Raw genomic sequence first — 20,835 nt, forward strand, 5'->3', positions numbered from 1 at the left:
CCCTGTTTGAAAAAATAAAAGCAGATACTGTACTGTAGGTGCTGAATAAAAAAAAAAAAAAAAAGGACATTCACCTGTGCAGGGGTCCAGAGCTGTCCTCACCTGAACTGGTTCTTCACCGGTCTTTGGGTCCCCGGCATTGGCATGTTTATTGCGGGCAGCTTCACATTCACAAGCCGCGCTACACATTGTGAATAGTCCTGTAGCCTTCTGTGCCACGCTGATTCAACTGGAAGTAGGAGTGGGTACCTTCCAAAACCAGGTACCTGTTCTCCACCCCCCAAACTAGTAGGGGGAAGGGAGGAGGGCATAAAGTGGAACTTCCCTTTTCGAGGAAGAGCTAAAATGTAAGGTCCCAGAAAAAACTATTAGCATCCAAAGAATCTCTGTGCAGCCAGTGTTGTGTTCCTCATCTCAAACAGTAGGTAACACACAATAGGCTGCACAGCAAGCCCAGAATAGGAAGGAAGAGTGATGGGGTGCTGACAGGAGGGATGGGGAGGAACCTGCCGGTCCTCAGTAATGCACTGCCAGAACCAGACACAATCTCCTTCACACTGACAAATTGATGCAACATTCTTTCATTGAGGATTTGTTTCCTTTACTATCATTGTTGTGTCGTGTAGATTTTCCAAAATATTGGAACATTGCATTGTGAAATAACAAGTGTTTCCTACTTTTGGAAGTGCTCATTATTGCTCTGCTGATAAATCCTGGATGGCTTAGTGATGTATTTTTTGTGAATATTGGATCTTTTGTGACCTCGGTCTTCTCTCATTTCCTCATAGCTCCTCATTTATGCTCTACTTCTGAACATGGCTGTGATCACTTCTGTATCAATACTCCATTCTCATACATTTGTAGATGCAAGCAAGGATATATCCTGAACCCTGATGAGAAGACCTGCAGAGGTAAGTCAGCTATTTCTCTGCATTGTGCAATGACAAATCTGCACTTCTGTAATAGCAAAAATATAGGAGGAAATGGGGCTGTCTCCAGAGGGTGATGACACCATTGAGATGACCCCATCTCCTATATCCTATTCTCTTCAATCTTGGAGGCAAATCTTTCCTTTGCCGTGCCAAGCAACCTGTCCTCCTTATTGCAGTGCATTTTTACATAAATTGTACTTTTCGATCCTGTCTAACCATTCTTGACTAAATTAGCCCACCCTACCCTGTTCAAGATGCAATTCCACCATATTCTCACAGCTGGGGCAATGTTGACATCCCATGTCCCACAGTCTATCTTTGTAGATATTTGAACCTCTGGGAGACATTGGGGTTAATTTACTAAAACTGGAGAGTGCAAAATCTGGTGCAGCTCTGCATAGAAACCAATCAGCTTCCAGGTTTTATTTGCCAAAGCTTTATTAAACAAGCTGAAGTTAGAAACTGATTGGCTAACATGAACAGCTGCCCCAGATTTTGCTCTCTCCAGTTTTAGTATATCAACCCTATAGTGCAAAAGTGCACTTATCCCTTAATGCCCTCCACAGCAGCACACACTCAACTTTCCTTTGCTCCCCTGGCACTCTGAAGAAAAATCCAAGTACTTCTGGGCATGAAGAAGCATGTGACCACTCCCATATTTAAGCACTGGTACTTGGTAATTGGCTCAGCACTGTCAAATGGGGTTTGACAGAGCCCTCAGCTTTGTGTAAGCTCCAGATGGAGCAAAATGGAGCTTAAACAAGGCTTCCAGATATGAAAATATGTGACCTACTGGGATGGACCGCCTGGAACCCCGCCTAGGTGTCTCCACCAAACGGTACCTCCTGCCCTCCAAACCCTTCCAGCTGACCAATAGCTAATACCAGCCCTTTACCTCAAGCATAGTACACAGACAAAATGTTGAGGTAAGAACCAAAGGAATCACTTTCTTGAACAGAAATACAGGTTTTTATACACTTTAAAAATAGGGCAGTCCCCACATGAACAATAAAACCAAATATTACACATTGGGGTAACCATCCCACAATGGTTAGGTAACAAGGTAAAGTTGCCACAAGACGAATCACATCATGTAGCATTAGCAAATAGACAGAAATTAGAATAAATGACTCAGTTAACTCAAATAATAATGGGAATGCACACCTAGAGGCACACAATGGGGAAAAGACACTTAACAGTAAACACATAACACCTTAATAAACAGGTTATACATAACAGCAGAAGACCCCAGCATCTGGTTGTTTTGAGCAGATTATAATCATCTGTTTTGGGTCTCTGGGTCTAGGAGAGTGTGGAAGCAGTCAATGCTAAAACACAGGGGCCCCACGTCTGTATCCGGGTCCTCCAGTTCTTAGAGTCTGTGTGTTTCATGTCATGGAAGACATGGACTTGAACCCAAAGTAAAACTACTCCAAGAATAGAGCCCCCTCAAATGCCAGGGCCCATAGTCAGTAGGCAAGAGGCTAGTGTGCAGTCCCCTCCAAAAGCCCCATGTCATGTTTGGGTTTGTCACACCTACTACATGAAGTACTACAGTACTACAGCATTGGTGCTTGGTGATTGGCTTGGTGCTGTCACAAGTGGGTGTGCAGTGTACTTAGCTCTGTGTAAGCTCCAACTGAAGAGACATGGAGCTAATACCTTCTGGTGCCTGAATGGAGCAGCAGAATAGCAAATGAAAGGGGAGCATGTGCTGCTATGGGGACAGGGGAGGAATTTAGGTGAACTTGTTGCCTTGAATGGAGTGAGCACAGGTTCTCTTTAAAGTTAAAGGGTAAGTTCACCTTTGTACAGGTTTGTTTTATTCCAGCTTCCCTATGCACCGATATAGCATTCAAGTACTTTTTTTGCAAAAATATCAAAGCTTTCCATTAAATCTAGAGTCATTTTCTTTTTTTGTCTAAATCCACGTTTCCAGACGTTTCCATTAGTAATGTCTTACTTCCTTACAGACTTTAGGTCATGACACAGGAAGGAGTTGACCAGCTGGCCTCATTAGCACACACCCTGCATCATCCATCCACCCATTACTAGGTGCCTGTTTTTTACAATCAATCAGTGATCACCCTTCTCACTAAATACACAATATACAATCAGATTGAATAGTGAATGACCATTTTTATACTAATGGAAACATCTGGAAACGGGGATTTAGACAAGAAAAGAAAGTGACTCTAGATTTAATGGAAAGCTTTGATATTTTTGCAAAAAGGTGAACATACCCTTTAACACAGCAATATGAACTCAAAATATGGACTCAATAAACATACACCATGCTTTAACTTTAAACATGATTGATCTCTGCAATGTGCCTGGAGAATGAAAGAAGGAAGAGATCAGTAGCAACAGAATGACATCTAAATGCATTTATTAATTGTGTCTCTTGTGTAGTTCAGGACCTGTGTGCTTCAGAGTCCCATGGCTGTCAGCAGATCTGTGTGAACACACCAGGGTCCTACGTGTGCCAGTGCTACGAGGCCTATGAGCTGGCCAAAGATAAAAAGTCTTGTAAAAGTAAGTTATCTTCTATGTTCATCTTGAAGCCCATCTCTGGTGCCAGGGGGACAGGAAGTGAGGGGAAATCTTTCACATGGGAACACAGATCAAAACTTTATTAAACAGACATTCCATAGCAGTCAGGAGTCCTTGACAGATCATTAGCAAAGACACTCTCATCCGGGGGCCTTACAGATTTATATTGCATGGGTGATTGTGTGACTAGTCCTAAAATGTCCCCCCCCCCAACACCTATTCTGACTAGCCTGTGTAAAACAAATATATATATATATATATATATATACTTACCTATTTTCTGCCCATTGTAGTCTGGTATGGTCACGTTATCCCATGTCAGCCAGCGGCGGCTACAGAGGAGAGGATGGAGCTGCATCAATAGCTGGGTCATGGAAGCCTATGGGTGATGTCACCACTCCCAGATTTCCCAGCCATTATCGAGGGCTCTCTCCTCTCCACTGCAGATGCTGCTGGCTGACATGGGTTCACGTGACCATAATAGACCAGAATAGGCTGAAAAGAAGTTAGAGTACTCGACAATGGGTGGGAAATTCAACAGTGGTGACGTCACCTGTAGGCTCCTATGTCCCAGTTGTTGTTGGTGCTTCCTCCTCTCCCCTGCATCCTCCAAGGGCTGATACATGGGGCCCGGATCACTTGGCCAGACCCAAGCAGACTGAAAATAGGTAAGTATACTCCTCTTTTTTTACACAGGTTAGTCAGTACAGTATAGGTGTTCAGAGGGGGGGAAGGGACAGTATTAAAACTAGTTAGGTTTACAGTATGTTGGAATTCTACCTTTAAGGAAATGTGGTTAAAAAGGAGATCCTGAAGCCAGATGACAGTCTCTGATGAAGCATATTTCTTCTCCATTTGGAGATGTGAGTTGCATGTTCACCTTTTAATACAAAGTATAAAGGACTCCGGGATAGCCAGAGGTGAGGGGAATCTAGATGAACGGCAGTGTGCAGCTGGTGAGGACTTGTGAGTGCCTTCCCAATGATATGTTAAAGTAAAGCTATAGGTAAAACCTTTTACCTACTTCGGAGAAGGTGACAGAAAGTATAGAGAATTTACCATGATTGAACAAATATATCAAACCCTGAAAGATGCTATCACCCTCCCTAAAGTTGGCCATACACCATTCAAAATTTGGTCACTTCCGCAGGGAACGATTTTGATCAGTGTCTGGCCATCCCTGCTCAGTAGAAGTTGATCATATCATTAACTTCTTTCAAAGGAAGGGACACGTTGAAAAACTGTAGCCTATGCTGAATATGAGCTTTTTTGTTCTTCAAATGCCGCGTACACACGATCGGAAATTCAGCCAGCAAAAGACCAATGAGTGCTTTTGGTCAGAAAATGTGATTGTGTGTGTTCTCCATCAGACTTTTGCTGGCCGAATTTCAGCCAGCAAAAGATTGAGAGCATGTTCTCATTTTTTCGGTCGGAAAAAGTTCCTATCCGAAAATGCGTTAGTGTGTATGCAATCCTGACGTGCAAAAACTCACGCATGCTCAAACTCAACTACGTGGCGGAAGATATTGGTTACTGGCTATTGAACTTCCTTTTTCTAGTCCCGTCGTACGTGTTGTACGTCACCGTGTTTTTGACGGTCGGAATTTGGTGTGCCCATGTGTATGCAAAACAGCTTGAGCGAAGTTCCGTTGGGAAAACCATCAGAGCTTTTTCTGATTGTGTGTAGGCGGCAAAAGACTTCATGTTACATCACGCATCTTACAGCTGAACTTTGGGCACAAAAATTTTAATTTTAGTATATTCCTCAATAGCCACAAAGGAAATACATTGACTTTGTGTGCAACAAATGCCTTTATAATGCCAAATATTACTTTGTAAAAGTAGCAGTGACATCATTACTGGACTCCACATAGCCTGTGCAGAGAGCAGAGCTGTGGGAGGGATCAGATAGGCCCAACCACTACAGATTGCCTGCGGAAATTACCGGAGGGGGCGGAGACAAGACCAGTCACCCTGCACAATGCAAGAGAGCAGCAGTGAGCAGTCTTTATTACAGGAAGCTCCTACACAGAGGCAAAATTTCACACTGGATTGCTGCACAGATCTGGAAGAAATACACAAAGCACACCAAAATTCCAGTCAGAATACACATGGCTCTTGTATTAATATAGATAGATATAGACAGATAATATTTGCTTATCTCGTAATAAACTCTAATGCTGCATACACACGATCGGAATTTTGGTCGGAAAAAGCTCTGATGGTTTTCCTGACTAAATTCTGACGGGATTCCGCTCAAGCTGTCTTGCATACACGCCAAATTCCCACTGTCAAGAATGCAGTGACGTATAACACGTATGACGGGACTAGAAAAAGGAAGTTCAATAGCCAATAGCTTCCATCTCGTAGTTGAATCTGAGCATGCATGAGTTTTTGTGTGCGGGAATTGCATTAACACGATCGGAATTTCCGATTTAAAGTTTTTCCATCAGAAAAATTGAGAACATGCTCTCACATTTTTGCTGGCGGGAATTTGGCCATCTAAATTCCGATGGAGCATACACATGGTCACATTTTCCGATGAAAAGCTCTCATCGGTCTTTTGCTGGCCGAAATTCAGATCGTCTGTACGCGACATAAGAATTGGGCCATTCAGATATTTGTTCTTAAGCTGAGGTTACCTTCAGAATGATTAGTAGATTCAGTGGTACCAGCATCTAAAGTTACTTGCAGGTCTTGCTTTGGCCCATCTCCTTCAATGTAATTAGCAGCATTCTGGAGCCATAGGGAGAATCAGGGCAGGCCAAGTTCAACTTTCACATGAAAGAGCTAAGATTTGGAAAAAATATAAGTTCACATTTAGGTATTTTAATTGTCTATTTAGCTGTTTTATTTTACAATTCTTTCACATGAATTTAATGTTTCTGAAGTGTTACTTTTATTTCTCTTTGTAGTTGTGAACTATTGTGCCTTGGGTACGCATGGCTGTCAGCACGAGTGTGTGAACGCTAACGACTCGTACATCTGTCAGTGTCGTCCTGGGTTTATCCTGAATCCAGATAAGAAAACTTGTAGCAGTAAGCATAATCTCACCTTCCTCAGTTTATACTGCACTCTTTTCTTCTCTGCCTCCTTCTTCTGTTAGATCTTTAATGCCGGCCTAAAATTTGTAATAGTGCTGACATTATATTGTTATTTCTTAATCTGTTTTTCAATCACCTCCTGCCTGGCCTATTGTAGAAGAATGGCCAGGCGAGAATACTGTTATCTCAGGAGGAGGTTATATGACATCCTGCCATTTACACGCTTAGTGCGTGCCCTAGGGGCTCCCCCCCACGGCACGATCTATGACCCACTATGTCTGGTGGAACACAGATTATTGTACCAGGCCACTGTGTGACCAATCAGAGCGATTACATGTCAGTGGTCAACATTGGCTTTTATTGCATATACTATTGTGATCTATGCGATTGGTCACAGTGATCACATTGTACAGGGGCCAATTACAGCGCAGCTGTACCATGTGATAGCTGTGGCCAATCACATAATCATAATAGTAAGCAGGCTTTCATAAATGAAACCTTTGAACAGTGTTAGATTGATTATTACAGTGATCATCACTGTAATAAGTAATCAGAGTGTGAAAAATAAATCCTGATTACCTTCCCAGAGCATTACAGTGTCACTATGGTGACACTGTGTTGCTCTGGCCAAAGTAAGTTAAAAAAAGACAAAATTTGTAAACAGAAAAAAATTGTAAGAAATTATTACGCTGTTTTTTATATACTGGCACCAGTCAGTGACCCTGATCCCCATCTCCATGATTAAGCCCTGAGGGCGGGGCGAAACAAGTTGGAGTTGTGGTCTGGGTGAATCGAGCTGAGGCTGCTCTTACCTGCTAACCACTTGGGCCAGGTGAGGTGCGCGGCGGCCAGGCTATCTTATGCTATTTTTGAAGTATTATAAAAAGTGATATCTGCTCTGTGAAACGATATTAATAATAATTTTTAATAATGCTGCTTACACCAAAAAGCAGCATATCTGTGCTTTTGCAGAAATGTGCAAAATAAGAGTACAGTGCCTTATAAGCATACAAAACAAAACAAAAAATCAATAAATGGTGCATTAAAGTCCAGACAAAAAAAACTGAGATCCCACTAAAAAGTTCAATAAAGTGACAAATGTAAAGCAATGACACCAGTGTTTTTGCAGCAATTCTTCTTAGGAGTGCTTCAGTGATCTCCCACCGCCGACAAGTGAATTGCAAACTCACCAAAGCGAGTGGCTGCCATTGCAGCAGCATAAACGCCCCAAACAGCATGTTGATCAAGCAAGGAACATTGCAGCATATGGACTCCGAGGACTTTTCCTTTAGAAAGCCTCCAACTACGAATGAATGAAGCTCGCCAATAGCCAGAAAAATATTCCAATAGTGTAGTATTTTAATGTTAAAAAACATGTATACAGCAGATAAAGGACAGTGAATCGATGAACTCACATCTAAAATCCGCTCTCGACCCAGGAATCGAACAGCAGCGTGACGTCAGCACCAAAATCTCCGCCCCGGGGAGATAATCGATTTATCAATTCACTGTCCTTTATCTGCTGTATACATTTTTTTAACATTAAAATACTGCACTATTGGAATATTTTTCTGGCTCTTGGCGAGCTTTATTCACATTTATCAACACTGGTGTCATTACATTTGTCACTTTATTGGACTTTATACTGGGATCTCAGTTTTATTGCCTGGACTTTAATGCAATATTTATTGATGGTTTTCTTTTTTTGTGTGCTTATGAGGCGCTGCACTCTTAAAACCACATGCGATAACAGGCTGTTGGGCACCAGTCCTCAGGAAGGATGTACTGGAAATGGAGTTGAGTACAAAGAAGGGCAACAAAGCTAATAAAGGGTCTGGAGGATATTAGTTATACAGAAAGGTTGTGACAACTGAACTTATTCTCTCTGAAGAAGAGACGCTTGAGAGAGGATATGATTTCAATATACAAATACCATACTGGTGACCCCACAATAGAGATAAAACTTTTTTGCGGAAGGGAGTTTAATAAGACTCGTGGCCACGCACTAAAATTAGAAGAAAATAGGTTTAATCTTAAATTGCGTAGAGGGTTCTTTACTGTAAGAGTGGCAAGAATGTGGAATTCCCTTCCACAGGTGGTGGTCTCAGCAGGGAGCATCGATGGTGTCAAAAAACGATTAGATAAGCACCTTAACGACCGCAACATACAGGGATATACAATGTAATACTGACATAATCATACACGTAGGTTGGACTTGATGGACTTCAACCTCACCTACTATGTAACTATGTTTTGCATGGGTCCTTAACTATTAGAACTAGACTAGAACTTTAATTGTATCAAAGTCCACATATAATTACCATCATGATTACTTTAGCCATTAACATTTTTTTTTCATTTGTACTAAAATATATTTAAAATACTTTAAAAAAATGTATGTTTCTACAATGCTTGCCTCTTTAAGGAAATAACCTAGTACCACATCACTTGTCCCACCCATCAATAACCCATTGATATATAATATTGATAGTATATAAAATCATACACAGTCATCAACATCTTATATTATGCTCAACACTACTGTTTTTATATGGTTGGGGGGTGGCACTGGCCTGGGTTATCCCCCTTAAAGGGGCTGGCAGTGTATAAACATTTTTTATATATTTTACTGTAAATCTATTGATGTACAAATAAATACTATATTTAACAGCTAAATAAAACAAAATTAAAGTCGTTAAAGTTGGTTTGACTGTATCCCTAACTAGGGCCTACTGAAAGATTCTAGTTACATACTTTTGTTTCCTCTTTTTGAAAACATCAAATTCTATTTCTATGGTGACCATAGCCGGCTTTTATTCAGAGTATCCTTTATTATTTATATGATTCATATGGGTATAATTTTATGGTCTGCAACAGCTATCAAATGATTTATTTAGTTTTTATTATCAGTCTAAGCTTTGTAATTATTTATTTATTGTACATTTTATTTTAACCCCTAGTTGGATACAAAGTTGTAGATAGGAGTCTGTCCCGCATAGTCTCACTCTATTAGTAGCTTACACTCTAATGGGCCATACTCACGATCGGATTTTCCGACGGGAAATCATCGATGTGAGCTTGTTGTCAGAAATTCCGACCGTGTGTATGCTCAATTGGACATTTGCTGTCAGAATTTCCGACAACAACTGTTTGAGAACAGGTTCTCAAATTTTCTGACAACAAGACTTGTTGTCGGAAATTCTGAGCATGAGTACACAATTCCGACGCACAAAAATCCACGCATGCTCGGAATCAAGCAGAAGAGCCGCACTGGCTATTGAACTTAATTTTTCTTGGCTCGTCATACTGTACATCATTGCGTTTTTGACTTTCGAAATTTCCGACAACATTTGTGTGACCGTGTGTATGCAAGACAAGTTTGAGCCAACAACCTTCGGGAAAAAAATCCACGGTTTTGTTGTCGGAATGTTTGATCGTGTGTACATAGCATAAGTATCTGAGAGACAGACTTCTAGAGAAGCCAACACGACTTCTACAAGAGACAGGGATCTCTCCATGTGGGATACATAAAAAGTGGTTTAAGAACCCCAGGCACATATAGAAACCTCTAGTTATCTTCTCACTTCTGTTTCCAGGACTAGTCCCTGGTTTCATGTATTTGCTCCTGCAATTTCAAACATCACTGGCTTCGGGCAGTGAAGTGTTTTATGCACTTACTGTATGTTGCCTTTTTACTAACTTTTTATTTATTTTATTTCAAATTGTGTTATCTATGTGTATTAAAGTTTTTTCTAAGCCAAAGGCCCTTTGCTATCTTTGAATACTTTTAACTCTCGTTAGGTTTTTACTGTTATCATGTGTTGAGTTGGAGAGATTTATCTCACTTCTAGTCCTGCTGGCAACAGCTTCACAAAATAGACAATTAAGGGAAATGTGCAACAGGGACACCAACAGAAATACAAATCTGACAGTTTGTCTTATTGCACTGGTGGTCAGTGTGACCCCCCCCCCCCCCCTTATATTGGTGGTCAGTTTCTGCCCTCTTCAATGGGTGGACAGTGTGCTCCCTTACACTAGTGGTTAGTGAGCAGTGGTGGAAAGTGTGCTCTATACTGGTGGATGGTGTGTCCCATTACACTAGCAGTTAGTAAGCACTGCTGGACAGTGTGCCCCCTTACACTGGTGGTCAGTGTGCCACCTTAGACTGGTGGTCAGTGTACCCCTTTACACTGGTGGTGAGATTCTGCTTCCTTACACTGTTGGTCAATGTACCCCTTTACACTGGTGGAGAGTATGTCCCCTTACTCTGGTGGTGAGATTCTGCTTCCTTACACTGGTGGTCAGTGTTGCCCTATACACTGGTGGTCAATGTGCCCCCTTATCCTGGCATTCAGTGTAACCCCTTACACTAATGGAGAGTATGTCCACTTTTACTGGTGGACAATGGAGAGTATGTCCACTAACACTGGTGGACAGTGTGCCTCCATACCCTAAGACAGGTTATGGTTTCCATCTGTTTTGTTTTAGTAAAGATTGCACTGGGAGGATGGAGAGAACTGCTCACTTTGTACTTACCAGAGAAGGCATAGAACTTTATAACGAGCTGATTCCTGTCAAGAGAAAACACATAGAGGTGGGCTTGGGGGTGGAAGCAACACCCTCACCAAGGAGAGAGTTCTGGCCAGAGATTTGTGAGGCGGGAAGGCTGCAATCAATGTAGAAGTGAAGTATGGCTCCACTAAGTATCAAATGCAGGGGATAAAGAATGCAGCACCCCATCCACATAAAAACACCACACCTCCTGCCTAACAATTCCCTTAGGCCCTATGTGCTGACACTGATCGTTGCCTTCTTCTCGCTGAGCACCAGCATGATAGCTATTACCGTCACCGTCTCTGTAGCGTTGTACTGTCTACAAACTCTGTGCCTGCCTTGGTAGGCAGCACTTTCCTTACAGGCCACTACACTTTAACAATTTGTGAGATAGACACCACCTACCAGACAAGCACAGAGTTTGTAAATAAGCAGAGTTTTGTTGCGACAACAATCACAGGAAAAACATTCACTGGGAAAAAAGGGTGAAACTCAGATGCGTTTTGAACTTTTTGGGGCTTAATAGTAGAGGCATCTATGATTAAGACCCAGAAGGGCAAAATGAGTCTGATGCTGCGTACACACGGGCGGACTGTATGGCGTACTTAGTCCGCCGAAACACATTTCAGCGGACAGTCCGCTCGTGTGTGGGCTTCAGCGGACTTTTTCAGCGTGCAGTCCGACCAACTAAGAATTTCGTTTTTTTTCGAAATTCTGTCCGTCGTACTCGCATTTCGGCGGACAATCCGGCCGTGTGTATGCCAGTCCGCCGTACTTTTGAAATGAGCGGACTTTTCCCGCCCGGAGAAGAGTCCGCTCATTTCGAGCGGGTATCCAGGTAGGCGGGGCCCGCGAAGGAGACGTCGCTGGCCCCGCCGCCTGGTATGGACTCAAAGGGGAACCCCAACGCTGAAAAAAATCGGCGTGGGGGTCCCCCCCAAGTCCACAACAGACCCTTGTCCGAGCACGCTACCCGGCCGGCCAGGAAAGGGGGGCGAGCAAGCGCCCCCCCTCCTGAGCCGTACCAGGCCGCGTGCCCTCAACATGGGGGGGTGCCTTGGGGAAGGGGGGGGCCGCGCGGCCCCCCCACCCCAAAGCACCTTGTCCCCATGTTGATGAGGACAAGGGCCTCTTCCCGACAACCCTGGCCGTTGGTTGTCGGGGTCTGCGGGCGGGGGGCTTATCGGAATCCGGGAGCCCCCTTTAATAAGGGGGCCCCCGGATACCGGCCCCCCACCCTATGTGAATGAGTATGGGGTACAATGTACCCCTACCCATTCACCTGTAAAATAAAAGTACAAAAAAAAACACAACACACGAGATAAAATACTTTATTGCACAGCTCCGGGGGTCTTCCGTCTTCGGGGGTCTTCTCGCCGGACTCCTCCGCTATCTTCTTGTAGCTCTTTTGCTAGTGGAGGAGTCCGGCTTTCTTCCTCACCGCCGGCCTCTTCTCCCGACTTCGGGGGTCTTGTCCCCCTCTTCGGTTCTTCTGCCGGGCCACCGCGCCTTCTTATAGCTCTTTTACAGGCGGTGGCCCGGTCTTCTGTCGCCACCGCCGCCTTCCGTTCTTCTTCTTCTTCTTCTTCTTCTCCAGGAGATGTTGAGTCGACGATCTCTCCGGCCAAAATGCCAGGGCCGCGCTGCGCGGCCACTTATATAGGGACAAGGGGCGGTGTCACATGGATTTATGTCACATGGGTTGGTGTCACATGGTGACCCCGCCCCCTTACGATGTCATAGTCCCCATGTGACATCAACCCATGTGACCAACCCATGTGACATAAAGCCATGTGACACCGCCCCTTGTCCCTATATAAGTGGCCGCGCAGCGCGGCCCTGGCATTGTGGCCGGAGAGATCGTCGAGTCAACATCTCCTGGAGAAGAAGGAAAAGAAGAAGAATAAGAAGAAGAAGAAGAACGGAAGGCGGCGGCGGCGACAGAAGACCGGGCCACCGCCTGTAAAAGAGCTATAAGAAGGCGCGGTGGCCCGGCAGAAGAACCGAAGAGGGGGACAAGACCCCCGAAGTCCGGAGAAGAGGCCGGCAGCGAGGAAGAAAGCCGGACTCCTCCGCTAGCAAAAGAGCTACAAGAAGATAGCGGAGGAGTCCGGCGAGAAGACCCCCGAAGATGGAAGACCCCCGGAGCTGTGCAATAAAGTATTTTATCTCGTGTGTTGTGTTTTTTTGTACTTTTATTTTACAGCTGAATGGGTAGGGGTACATTGTACCCCATACTCATTCACATAGGGTGGGGGGCCGGTATCCGGGGGCCCCCTTATTAAAGGGGGCTCCCGGATTCCGATAAGCCCCCCGCCCGCAGACCCCGACAACCAACGGCCAGGGTTGTCGGGAAGAGGCCCTTGTCCTCATCAACATGGGGACAAGGTGCTTTGGGGTGGGGGGGCCGCGTGCCCCCCCCTTCCCCAAGGCACCCCCCCATGTTGAGGGCACGCGGCCTGGTACGGCTCAGGAGGGGGGGGCGCTCGCTCGCCCCCCTTTCCTGGCCGGCCGGGTAGCGTGCTCGGACAAGGGTCTGTTGTCGACTTGGGGGGGACCCCCACGCCGATTTTTTTCGGCGTTGGGGTTCCCCTTTAAGTCCATACCAGGCGGCGGGGCCAGCGACGTCTCCTTCGCGGGCCCCGCCTACCTGGAGACGCGCTCGAAATGAGCGGACTTTCCTCTGCGTGTGTGGGCGAGTCCGTTCATTTCAAAAGTAGGGCGGATAGTACGGCGGACTTAGTACGCCGTATTAGTCCGCTCAAAAAGTGCCGTGTGTGGGCAAGTAGCCCGTTCGGAAATTCCGACGGACAGTCTGGCGTACTTTTCCGCCAGACTAAGTACGTCATACAGTTTGACCGTGTGTACGCGGCATAAGGAGTTCTCTACAGGTGGAGAGTAGGAGCTGAAGCCATCTTTTACTCTGCCTTTTCAAAGTCATATAACAGGGTGTCGGTGTCTATGTGCAGACGGCCACCATTTTGTTGAAGCCTACTAGAGCCTGACAAGCCGATCCTGTCTGTCTTGCACCAGTCTATCCGCATACTGATCCGACTGATACAGGTCTGGGGGGGCAACTATTTATCCGCAATGTACATGGTAGCTTGAGGCTGTGTTATCTGAGTCTAGGCTGTAGGTGCTGTGATGGAGCTCAAAGTAGCATTTTTATGAGAAAGCAATTACCGTATGTATTTTCTTAATGAAACGTGTAATGTGATTTGGTAATGCTGGCATATGCCCTATTGATTTTTGTTGAGTATGACTAGTAACAATATATCTACATATGCCCTACGGCCAGTATATCCCTGATATATACATGTCCGTTTTTCCCAGGACCAGATTACTGCGCCTTGGCTGATCATGGATGTCAACACGAGTGTGTTAATACAGACGATTCATATTACTGCAGATGTCGGCAAGGTTTTACCCTCAATCCAGACAAAAAAAAGTGTACAAGTAAGCTCTGTTCTTCATATAATTGTTTTATTTTTAGTGTGAAAACCAAAAAAAGATAAATATCTTATGTCCCAAGTTTTATCTTTGCAAATTCTTCTTTGATAATTCTTGTGCTTAAAGCGGTAGTAAACCCATCATTCTATTTTTCTGTATATGGACAATTGCAGGCTATGAAATTTATTGTGCTAGATGAATATTCCCTTACCCGAGTAATCTGTATTTTTCTTTCTTATGACATCACCCGCGCATGCGCCGTATGTCGGAATTTTCCGGCAAGCATAGACCCTGCCGGAAAAATGCAGGGTCTATGCCAGGGCTGCGTCGTTTCTTAGTGTCGACCTCAGCCCCGACATCCCGCGATGCTCCCATTGAGCAGCTGAGCCTTGACTCCATGTGACTCTGTATGTCAGAGGGGTTGTGGAGAGGAAACGAGGTTTGGCTTCAGGGAATAATGCGCACCCGCGGGATTATAGCCAGAGCTACATACTGAGGACGGAAATATATTACTGTATAATCACGGAAGACAGCAGTAGTAATGGCGGCGCAAAGTACAAGCAGGAGCGTTCACAAAAACCTTTATTATAACAAGTAAGAAGTTTTTTTTGGCATACTATATATGGAACTTTGATTGAAAACACCTGAATTAAGTTATATATTGTGATTTTGTAATTACATTGTCTGAGTTTACTACCACTTTAAAGTGGTTCTAAAGCCTGGACATTTTGTACCTTAACCAGTTCCCGACCGCTGCATGTAGATATAAATTGACAGAATGGCACGCCTGCGCAAATGGGCACCCGCTGCAAGCTCTGTGAGTAGGATCGCGGGTCCCGTGGACTCGATGTCAGTGGGGATACCCGTGATCGTCTCACGGAAGAACAGGGAAATGCTGATGTAAAAAAGCATTTCCCCATTCTGCCTAGTGACACTGTCACTGATCACAGCTCCCTGTATATTTTGCACCTGTTAGGATTTTACTGGAGGGTTGTGCTGCATTCTTTATATCACTATTTAATCCTGAAATACAGCACATCTCATCCAGAGTGTTTGGCAGTCTGCCGTCCTCAAATATTTGGTCCCCAGTAGATGGATCCTCATAATTGGGTCCTTACAAGGCTCAATCACCAGCATTCAGACTCTAACGGGTTCTCTGTCTATAGGCACACACGGTAATAAGTTCCCCCATCTCTGGTCCCAGCACAGGACCTTGAAGACCACAAGTGGCCATATTCAATGCACATCAGGCAGGTTCACCAAATGTTGCCACCATCAGGAAACCCACCCTGAGGAATGCCATTGCATGTGTGCAGGCAAGAAAGGGCTTTGTAGTGGCTGCAGGAGATGCAACAAAGAGCAGGAAAAAATGAAAACCAACCTAAAAAAATAAATAAACAATGGCATCAAGGAACTGATTGTGATACATAGATGTTTAGGAAACTAAACGTCACCCAGTTGGGGCTTACATGTTCTTTATGTGTTCTTATTCCAGAGATTGACTACTGTGCACGAGGCAACCACGGATGTGAACATGAATGTGTGACTACGGACAGCTCCTTCATATGTAAATGTCGGAAAGGCTACGCTCTGAACCGCAATGGAAAAACGTGCAGAAGTAAGTTACCAGAAGAAAGTCATATCACTTGAAGGGTGAGGAACAGGGCCAAGAAAAGTGATTATTGCAGTTCTACAATTGTAGTCACAACAGTTGAGCTCCGATGTATACAGAATATAAACATTCTGCTGTTGATATGTTGCAGCTGCCTTTCTGTAGTACATTAGATGATGGGTGAGGCGCATATAATGGAGTACTGTGAGCCATCCATACTCCCACAAGTACAGCACTTTTTTCTCTTATGTTGGAACATTTTAACCTTGTTCTTTATCCATGTCATTAGAATCAATTTACCATTGCCTATGGGAATACGTACGACATTTTACAGGAAAAGGAATCCCAAGCTGATGTTAGTAAATGCTTGCAGATTATAGCACAAGGAAATTATTTTACTATGTTCTAATTTAGCGTGGCATTTATGGCCACATGACCACTTACATGTGCGGTGTTAAGCTTAATCTTTTTGGCAAATATAAATATTTGTTGCCTAGTTCTAACGCTGTGGCAGCATATATAGAAAGCAATACCAGTGACATCATTGGGCCTAGTTCCTGTATATCAGGGATATGCAATTAGCGGACCTCCAGCTGTTGCAGAACTACAAGTCCCATGAGGCATTGCAAGACTCTGACAGCCACAAGCATGACACCAAGAGGCAGAGGCATGATGGTACTTGTAGTTCTGCAACAGCTGGAGGTCCACTAATTGCATATCCCTGCTGTATATCTTACAATTGCCCAGGGCCCATGTCTAGTGCCAAAGTATTCTGCCTATTAAAGATGATCCATTGGCAGACTGCTATATACACATTTGAAATACTTATATAGGAATTGTTGTATCTGCCAAGTGATTCGGTCACTCCTGCTGCACCTCCTCTGTTGCAGCAACTCAAGTACAAATCATCCAGCCTGCTGATTGGACAATTAAAGAGCAGCAGTGAAATGATGAGTCATTTCTCTGTTTATTTTCCTTTTCTGTGGGCAGCACATGTGTATTACAGCAGAGCCTCGTTGGCTCCCAGTGCTGGCCCTCCCTGCTATGACGGAGATTACAGAATACTGATATACTGAATACTGATATCAGCTACTAAAGCTGGCCATAAATACATAGATTTTTTTTTTGTGCAGGGTGGTTGCTGCAAGGCCCATTCTCTTAAACAGGTCATGTTCAATGGTGGGAAAGCATCATGCTGTTTACTATTTGCAAGGTGTTGTGGCCGCAGCATGTGTGCAGCCTTGAGTGTCTGCATGTCCTTGTTTTGGGAGAAAGGGAGGCAGTTGGTGGGGAAGTGGGTAGATATATGGCTAAACTACCTTATTTTACCACCCTCTGACTGCTCATTTGAACAAGCCCTTAGGGAAATTCCCCTCACATTAAGATATTTCTTCTAACTTCATATTGCATCTCTGCAGGGGCGGACTGACAACTCATGGGGCCCCCCGGGCAATAGGAGATTATGGGGCCCCCAGGCAATCAGACATTATGGGGCCACACAGTATATACAAACACACACAGTATACAATTACACAGTATACACAGACATTTTTCTATTGGCTGAGAAGGTACTGGAGAGGTGGGGTAGCTATAATCTAAGGGACATTTCAGAGACAGATGTAAAAAAAAACACAGATTTTTACATACTTTCCCTGGTTTTACTAAGGCTGGCAACCCTGATGGGGCCCTGCCAGAGTGGCCCAATGGTCAGTCCACCCCTGCATCTCTGTGACAGGAAGTGAAGGGAAATTTCCCCAATGACACCCAGATAGCTCAAAATAACCTGGCAGAATCATTAACCCTTCCCTACTTATTAAATAACATATTTTGGCTTTACATGCACTTTAAAAATCCACTTGATATTTTTTTAACCTTCACCCATTTCAACATATTTTGCTTCTGGTGCCCCCCACCTCCTTCCCGTAATGCCGCGTGCGCGGTGCGCAACAACTTATATAGGCATGGGGCGTGGTCACCAGGTGATGTCATACGACGACTCGCCCCTTATGACGTCACCACGCAGGGCATGGTGGGGTGGTGACGTCATAAGGGGTGGGGTCACCAGATGACATCACCCGGTGACCACACCCCATGCCTATATAAGTCGTTGCGCACCGCGCACAGGGCATTACAGCGGGAGAGAGCGCCGTGTCAACATCGGAAGAAGATGACCGAGAAGAGCGGGCCAGCGCTAGCAAAAGAGCAGGCAAAAGAGCATAAGATAGCAGAGGAGCCCGGCAGAAGACAACAAAGAGCGGGAGAAGAACCGGACACCGGGAGAAGAGGCCGGAGAGAGTGGAGAAGTCGGAAGAGACCCCCCAAGTCAGAATAGACCCCCCGGAGCTGCCAAATAAATTACTTTAAAAACCAGTCTAGTGTGTTTTTTTTATTGACACTTTTTTCCCCCCAGGTGAATGGGTAGGGGTATGATGTACCCCATACTCATTCACATAGAGCGAGGGGCAGGGATCTGGGGGCCCCCTTAATAAAGGGGGCTCCAAGATTCCAATAAGCGGCCAAGGGCCAGGGTTGTCGGGAAGAGGCCCTTATCCTAATCAACATGGGGGCAAGGTGCTTTGGGGTGGGGGGACCGCAGTGCGCCCCCCTGCCCCAAAACACCCACCTCCCCATGTTGAGTGCATGTGGCCTGGTTACGGTTCAGGAGGGGGTGCTCGCTCGTTCCCAACCCCTTTCCTGACCGGCTGGGCTGCCTGTTCAAATGAAGAACCCCAGGGGGACTCTTTCAGGAGAAGACCGTGCGCAAGGCTGGTTTCTCTGAAGGAGCCTGGAGGCTTAATTGAAGGACGCAACCTGGATCAATGCTCATATGGTATCGCCGGATCGGCTGAGAGAACCTGGTACCGTATGTCAGTTCTTTAAATGTATCCACATCCCTCAGTAACACTCAAGTGTATCTCACAAGTCTGTGGCAGAGACTTTGTTGAGCACCCTACCGGCTGTTAGGCCTAGTGAGAGAGGTCTATCCGAGGGTTGTTAAATCCAGTTGTGAAACAGTTTTTATTCTCTGAATTTTCTCTAAAGACTTCCATTTTGCAATCTAAGTGCCTGAACTCACTCCCAACCCTCTATTTAGAGACTTTGTTTTGTTCTAAATAAATAACCTAAAAGAGGATTCAGTGTCAGTTTCCACATTCTTTGGGCCATCTACCACGGGAACCCCAAGATGGAGAAGCAACCCAAGAGAGGTAACGGTAAGCCCAAATAAAACCAGCAGCTCCTTTGGGGGTCAGTGCTACAATCCATATCAGACTGAAGGGCCTGGTATGCCCCTGGAGGGGGAAACCATGCCGTTTTTTTATTTAAAATTTGACGCGGAGTTCCCCCTCAAGATTCGTACCAAACACACTGCCTGGTATTGGTGGGGATCCAAGTCGGATCCCCATTCATTGAAGTCGGACGCGTCTCTGACTTCAAGTCATAGGGCAAAGTTGGATCCAAAGTAGGATGAGTGTCGTGTCACGCCAGTGTAAACCTGGCCTTAATCACACATGGAGCAATAACCTGTGATTTGGGACAAATGATTGCCCCTTGAAGAAAGCTATTTGTGTCCAGGGATGATCACTTGTCCCTAATCACAGGTAATCAATCCATGTGAATTATCTTCATACACAGGCGGACAGCTGTGCCCCCATCAGCCTGGCATTGGTATGTCCACATCCAGCTGTTCATCCAGCCACAGAAATGCGATGAATTCTTTTCGTGGCTGGCATTGAAATCCTGTGTAAATGAGGCCCTAATAGGCTGAAGTAGTTGTGTTTATACTGCATCTAGTGTTTTGGGATTTTTACGTTAGAAATGCTAATTTATTGCAGCTGGCTCACTTTAGTATTGCGTCTCCAGTGAATTTATTGCGATCAATATGGTGTCATAACACTGAGCGGTTCTTTAATCTGCAGTCAATTTCATGGGACCAGACAGAACTGTAAGCCAGAACTGCAAAGGGTGATTGTGGGATAAACAGACGCTGAACATTTTTCAGAAAACAGTTGTTAAGCCCAGATTTTACTATTAACAAATGTTTCCAAGGGAACACAGTATGAACACGTACCTGCCGCCGCTTAATGTTTAACAATGCATGATTGGGTTATTGTAAAGTGCTCATGCACAGCTTACCCTGATACAGAATACAGATAAATGTGCTAAAAAAGTTGTCAGACAGCCAGTGCACATTTTGTACAAAACAAACTTTAACTGCTAGCAGCTGGCTGCGTTAACAAGTCTCATGTCAGTCTGTTTAAGGGTTTTTATTATGGAATAGAATATGGAAATGCCCATTGTAAACTGTTTATTCTAAAAATGCTAGCTGCCTGGCTAACATGGTGATCCAGGGGCTTTAGCACTCACTCAGGATAACTATGCTGTTAAGGAGTTATTACAGTGAGGGGAGAAAGTATTTGATCCCCTGCTGATTTTGTACATTTGCCCACTGACAAAGAAATGATCAGTCTATAATTTTAATGGTCGGTTTATTTTAACAGTGAGATGCAGAGCAAAAATATCCAGAAAACGCATTTCAAAAAAGTTATAAATTGATTTGCATTTTAATGAGTGAAATAAGTATTTGATCCCTTCGCAAAACATGACAGTACTTGGTGGCAAAACCCTTGTTGGCAATCACAGAGGTCAGACATTTCTTGTAGTTGGTTACCAGGTTTGCACACATCTCAGG

At 44.6% G+C, this 20,835-nt stretch overlaps 1 protein-coding gene across 2 annotated transcripts in view; it reads left to right on the forward strand.

The window, feature by feature from the left end:
- Positions 1–20,835, forward strand: part of MATN2 (matrilin 2) — a 174,371-nt gene that overhangs the window by 65,448 nt on the left and 88,088 nt on the right. For both annotated transcript variants that reach the window (XM_077493077.1, XM_077493078.1), the window contains exons 4-8: positions 789–911; positions 3,345–3,467; positions 6,401–6,523; positions 14,417–14,539; positions 16,029–16,151. In XM_077493077.1, coding sequence (XP_077349203.1) covers positions 789–911; positions 3,345–3,467; positions 6,401–6,523; positions 14,417–14,539; positions 16,029–16,151 — 615 coding nt within the window. The remainder of the gene's footprint in view (positions 1–788; positions 912–3,344; positions 3,468–6,400; positions 6,524–14,416; positions 14,540–16,028; positions 16,152–20,835) is intronic.

The sequence above is a fragment of the Lithobates pipiens genome, unplaced genomic scaffold, assembly GCF_037356315.1.
Source record: "Lithobates pipiens isolate NorthernLeopardFrog02 unplaced genomic scaffold, aLitPip1_a1.2 Scaffold_19, whole genome shotgun sequence".
In the NCBI taxonomy this organism is placed as follows: domain Eukaryota; kingdom Metazoa; phylum Chordata; class Amphibia; order Anura; family Ranidae; genus Lithobates; species Lithobates pipiens.